Source organism: Trichosurus vulpecula, chromosome 2 (genome assembly GCF_011100635.1).
Source record: "Trichosurus vulpecula isolate mTriVul1 chromosome 2, mTriVul1.pri, whole genome shotgun sequence".
In the NCBI taxonomy this organism is placed as follows: Eukaryota; Metazoa; Chordata; class Mammalia; order Diprotodontia; family Phalangeridae; genus Trichosurus; species Trichosurus vulpecula.
This window is the reverse complement of record NC_050574.1, coordinates 205627036-205633324: the sequence shown is the minus strand read 5'-3', so window position 1 is coordinate 205633324 and position 6289 is coordinate 205627036. Positions and strand designations below refer to the sequence as shown.

The window sequence follows — 6289 nt, the reverse complement described above, 5'->3', positions numbered from 1 at the left end:
AGAAAGGACAAGGTAAAAGGTGAGAAAAAGTATAAATGGGGAAAATAGAATGGAGGTAAATATACAGTTACTAATCATAACTCAATATAAATGGGATGGACTCTCCCATAAAATGAAAGTGAATAGCAGAGTGGATTAAAAAGCAGAACCCTGACTTCCCGGGGAGGAGCCAAGATGGTGGCTGGAAAGCAGGGACTAGCATGAGCTCCCCACCGAATCCCTCCAAAAACCTATAAAAAATGACTCTGAACCAATTCTAGAACTGCAGAACCCACAAAACAGCAGAGAGAAGCAGGGCTCCAGGCCAGGACAGCCTGGATGGTCTCTCTGTGAGGTCTATGCCACACAGAGCTGTAGGCTGGGAGCCGGGAGATGGGAGCTGGGAGCAGAGCAGAGCCCAGAGTGAGTGGCACAAACCAACCAGTGAACCAACCAGACCAGGAGCCAGGTGGAGCAAGCCCTAGCATCCTGAATCAGTGAGCTGTGGCAGTTACCAGACTTCTCCAACCCACAAACACCAAAGACAGCAGAGAAGGTTAGTAGGAAAAGCTCCGGGAGTGGAAGGAGTTCGGGGTTCAGCCACCACCCCTAGGACAGCGGAGGTGGGGCAGCTACAGAGTCTGTTGCTGCCAGCCCCAGGTCCACCTGGTGGGAGGAATTAAGTGGCAGATCAGAGCAGGAGTGCACAGCCTGCTGAAGATCTAAGCCCAGTCTGGGTTGGGGGTTCTTGGGGAAGGAGGAGTGCTGGTGTGCAGAGCTGGCTCATCCCCCCCACACGTGGAACATAGAACTCTTTAGTCTACAAGCAGTCATACCCTGCTGAAAAACTCAAGGGTCAAGCTAGTTGGTTGGGAATATGGCCAGGCAGCGAAAACACACCCAGATTCAGTCTCAGACTTTGGATTCTTTCTTTGGTGACAAAGAAGACCAAAACATACAGCATAAAGAAGTCAACAAAGTGCAAGAGCCTACACTAAAAGACTCCAAGAAAAACATGAATTGGTCTCAGGCCATGGAAGAGCTCAAAAAGGATTTGGAGAAGGAGGTTAGAGAAGTAGAGGAAAAATTGGAAAGAGAAATGAGAAGGATGCGAGAAAACCATGAAAAACAAGTCAATGACTTGCTAAAGGAGACCCAAAAAGATACTGAAAAATACACTGAAGAAAACAACACCTTAAAAAATGAGGAGAAGAATGCCTTGAAAGGCAGAATTAGCCAAATGGAAAAGGAGGTCCAAAAGACCACTGAAGAAAATACTACCTTAAAAATTAGATTGGAGCAAGTGGAAGCTAGTGACTTGATGGGAAATCAAGATATTATCAAACAGAACCAAAGGAAGGAAAAAAATGGAAGACAATGTGAAATATCTCATTGGAGAAAACACTGATCTGGAAAATAGATCCAGGAGAGATAATTTGAAAATTATTGGACTACCTGAAAGCCATGATCAAAAAAAGAGCCTGGATATCATCTTCCAAGAAATTGCCAAGGAGAACTGCCTTGATATTCTAGAGCCACAGGGCAAAATAGAAATTGAAAGAATCCACTGATCACCTCCTCAAATAGGTCTCAAAAAGAAATCTCCTAGGAATATTGTCGCCAAATTCCAGAGCTCCCAGATCAAGGAGAAAATGCTGCCAGCAGCCAGAAAGAAACCATTTGAGTATTGTGGAAACCCAATCAGAATAACCCAAGATCTGGCAGCTTCTACATTAAGAGATCGAAGGGCTTGGAATATGATATTCCAGAGGTCAATGGAGCTAGGATTAAAACCTAGAATCACCTACCCAGCAAAACTGAGTATCATGTTCCAAGTCAAAATATGGATTTTCAATAAAATAGAGGACTTTCAAGCTTTCTCAGTGAAAAGACCAGAGCTGAATAGAAAATTTGACTTTCAAACACAAGAATGAAGAGAAGCATGGAAAGGTAAACAAGAAAGAGAAATCATAAGGGACTTACTAAAGCTGAACTGTTTTGTTTCCATTCCTACATAGAAAGATGATGGGTATGATTCATGAGACCTCATGAGCTGAAAGGAATATGCATATATGCACACACGTATATATGTTTATGTATATATATATATATGAGTGAATGTGAATGTATGTATATATGTATATGTATATATATATATATATATATATATAGAGAGAGAGAGAGAGAGAGAGAGAGAGCAGACACAGGGTGAGTTGAAGATGAAGGGAAGATATCTAAAAGAAATAAAATCAAATTAAGGGATGAGAGAAGAATATATTGAGAGAGAGATAGGGAGAGATAGAATGGGGTGGATTATCTCGCATAAAGGTGGCAAGAGGAAGCAGCTCTGTGGGAGGAGGGGAGAGGACAGGTGACGGGGAAATGAGTGAATTTTGCTCTCATCAAATTTGGCCTGAGGAGGGAATACCATACATACCCAATTGGGTATCTTACCCCACAGGAAAGAAGAGGGAAGAAGATAAAAAAAGGGGGGGGGTGATGGAGGGGAGGGCAGATGAGGGTGGAGGTAATCAAAAACAAACACTTTCAAAAGTGGACAGGGTCAAGGGAGAAAATTCAGTAAAGGGGGATGGGTTGGGAAGGAGCAAAATATAGTTAGTCTTTTACAACATGAGTATTGTGGAAGGGTTATACATAATGATACACATGTGGCCTATTTTGAATTGCTTGACTTCTTAGGGAGGGTGGGTGGGAAGGGAAGAGGGGAGAGAATTTGGAACTCAAAGTTTTAAAAACAGATGTTCAAGGGGGGCAGAGCCAAGATGGCCGCATAAAGGCAGGGTCTTACCGGAGCTCTCTCACAAGGTCTGTCAGATTCCCATAAAAAAGTGAATTTGAGCAGATTTGAGAGAGTCAGAAACCGCGAGCAGTCTGCGGGGCAAATTTCTGAGCCAGGAGAGTCTGAAAGGCCAAAGGCACGAATCTGTAGGCTCGGAGAGTGCTCGGCTGCGGAGCTGCTCTAGACCAAAACGGAAGCACCTGGCCGGGAAATCGACATGGGAGAAGGCTGGGAGAAAGCTGGGCACCCGAAACCAGCAGAGATGCCCAGGCCACCCAACACAGGATGGCAGTCTGTGGAAGCGAGGAGAGGCAGTCTAACTCAACGCCACCAGCTGGGAAAACACCCACTCCTGACGCTTGCAGCCCAGAAACTCAATTTCTTGAACTTCTGGGAGACATAATGTCCAGGTAAACGGCTCTAATCTCTCCCCGCCTCACCCAGAGAATTCCTCGGGAAAAAAAGAAAGCTGAAACAGCGGAGAAAGTAGTGGGGCCTCACAGGACAAAAAGTAGAAGCTCATTAGTCCCAGAGGGGCAGAGTCGGCAGGGGTCAACACCAGGAGCCCAGATGTAATCTTGCTCCCCCAGGGGAAGTGCCAGGGATCAGCTCAAACAACAAACAGCTGAGACCATTGCTGAAAAGCAAGTGCTGGAGAGCACCCATAGGGAGTGAGACACCAGGGAGCCAGACCCCTCCCCACACCTCAGGAAACTGAAGGCTATAATTCTAGACTCACAACCCCCAGAATAAGAAAGTTGGGACAAAGAGCCCTGAGGCCCAAAGGTAGAAATTTGTTGTAACACCAGGAAAAGGCAAAACAACAAACATGAAGAAGGATACAAAAAACCGAGGACAATAGATTCTTTATATGGAGACAGGCAGGATCAAATTATCAATATGGAAGAGGGCAGCAATGACACTATAGACGTGTCTGATACCTCAAAAGGTAATATGAACTGGTCTCCAGCCCAAAAAGCATTGCTGGAAGAGCTAAAGGGGGGGTTTTAAAAACCAAATTAGGGAGCTAAAAGAATACGAAATCAGGTCCCTAAAGAATAAAATTGGTGAAATGGCTACGGAGATACAGAATCTAAAGAGGATAAATGACACCATGAGAGGTAAAATCTGGTGGGCGGCAGCCATCAGGCAGGATAGGCGTGAGCGAGGATGGGGGCATACAAGTACATTCAGGAGCTGTGGAGGAAGAAGCAGTCGGATGTCATGCGGTTCCCGCTGCGTGTGCGCTGCTGGCAGTACCGCCAGCTATCAGCGCTGCATCGCGCGCCCCGGCCCACCAGACCCGACAAAGCCCGCAGGCTGGGTTACAAGGCCAAGCAAGGTTATGTCATCTACCGTATCCGAGTTTGCCGTGGTGGCCGAAAGCATCCAGTTCCCAAGGGTGCAACCTACGGTAAACCCGTGCATCATGGCGTCAATCAGCTGAAGTTTGCCAGGAGCCTTCAGTCTGTAGCAGAAGAACATGCTGGCTGCCACTGTGGGGCCCTGAGAGTCTTGAACTCATACTGGGTGGGTGAAGATTCAACCTACAAATTCTTTGAGGTTATTCTTATTGACCCATTCCATAAAGCTATCAGACGAAACCCCGACACTCAATGGATCACCAAGCCATTGCACAAACACAGAGAGATGCGGGGGCTTACCTCAGCTGGCCGAAAGAGCTGGGGTCTTGGAAAGGGTCACAAATTCCACCATACCATTGGAGGTTCTCATCATCCTGCTTGGAGAAGGTGCAATACTCTCCAACTACATCGATACCGCTAATTGATGCACATTAATTTGTAAACTTAAATGTTTAATAAATGACATTTGTGACAAAAAAAATCAACCAAATGGAAAAGGAGACTCAAAAGCAAAATGAAAACACTAACTCATCAAAAATTAGAGTTGAGCAAGTGGAAGCTAATGAATCTATGAGGCACCAGGAAGTAGTAAAGCAAAACGTTAAGAATGAAAAAATAGAAAAAGATGTGAAATACCTGATTGGGAAAACAACTGACCTGGAAAATAGATTCGTGAGAGACAATTTAAGAGTTATTGGTCTACCGGAAATCCACAATGAAAAAAGGAGCCTTGACAGTATCTTCGAAGAAATTATCAAAGACAACTGCCCAGAGGTCCTAGAACCAGAGGGCAAACTAGTCATTGAAAGAATTCACCGATCACCTCCTGAAAGAGATCCCAAACTGAAAACAAGAAATATTATAGCCAAATTTCAGAACTATAAACTCAAGGAGAAAATCCTTCAAGGAGCCAAAAAGAAGCAATTCAAATATCGTGGAACTACAGTCAGGATCACGCAGGATCTCTCAGCTTCCACATTAAAAGACAGGAGAAATTGGAATATGGTATTCCGAAGGGCCAAGGAGCTGGGACTACAACCAAGGATCAACTACCCAGCAAAACTAAGCATAATTTTAAAGGCAAGGTGATGGACATTCAATGAAATAAGGGAATTCCAGACCTTCCTAATGAAAAGGCCAGAACTCAATGGAAAATTTGATCTCCAAATACAAAACTCAAAAGAGACATAAAAAGGTAACCAGGGGGAAAAACCCCACAAACCTTATTAACCAATGAGTGCAGGTTGTTTACATCTTTACGTGGGATTATATCATCTTATGTATGTTTTATATACAGTCTTGAGAAAGGTACAGCTATTATGACAATTGAAAGGGATATACATAGGTTGTGAATGCCTGTATAAATTAACCGATGTAAAGATATAAAATATCAGTAAGAGATATAAAGGGAGGGCTATGAGAGGAGCCGTAAGGAGGTAGTAGAAAAGGGTAAATTACACCAAATGAAGTGGCACAAAAACATATTATAGTAGAGGGAAAGAAGGGAGGGAGAAGAGCAGTATTTGAGCTTTACTGTCATCTGATCTAGTTCAAGAAGGGAATTACATACCCTGATAAGTTTAGAAATCTAACTTGTCCTATGGAAAGTAGGAGGGGAAGGGGGGAAAAAGGGAGGGGGGTGGTCAGAAGGGAGAGGAGAAGTAGCAAGTGGGACATGGTAAGATAAGGGACGGGAATAAAGAGGGAGGGTAAACTGAGGAAGGCAGCGGTCAAAAGCAAAACTTTGTTGAGGAGGAGAAGGGGTAAGGGAGAAATAAAAGCATAAACAGGGGGAATTAGGATGGAGAAAAAGACACAGATAGAAATCATAACTCTGAACGCGCAGGGGATGAACATTCTCATAAAACAGAAGCAGATAGCAGAATGGATTAAAAACCATAATCCTACAATATGCCGTTTACAAAAAAATGCATTTGAAACAGGGGGATACACATAGGGTAAAGGTAAAAGGCTGGAGTAAAATATATTGTGCCTCAGCTAAAGTAAAAAAAGCAGGTATAGCAATCCTAATCTCAGACAAAGCAAAACTAAAGATAGATTTAATTAAAAGAGATAATGAAGGACATTATATCCTGCTAAAAGGCACCTTAAACAATGAAGCAATATCATTGCTTAACATATATGC

General features: G+C 43.7%; 1 protein-coding gene across 1 annotated transcript; it reads left to right on the top strand.

Annotated features, from left to right (window-relative positions):
• Positions 1-3949: 3949 nt before the first annotated feature.
• LOC118838746 (60S ribosomal protein L15-like) lies at positions 3950-4564 on the top strand. The gene has a single exon (XM_036746112.1). The coding sequence runs from the start codon at positions 3950-3952 to the stop codon at positions 4562-4564; it is 615 nt and encodes a 204-aa protein (XP_036602007.1).
• Positions 4565-6289: the final 1725 nt, after the last annotated feature.

What these genes read in the sequence shown, in the direction of transcription:
- LOC118838746 (XM_036746112.1), top strand. Translation starts at nt 3,950, where the DNA reads ATGGGGGCATACAAGTACATTCAGGAGCTGTGGAGGAAGAAGCAGTCG.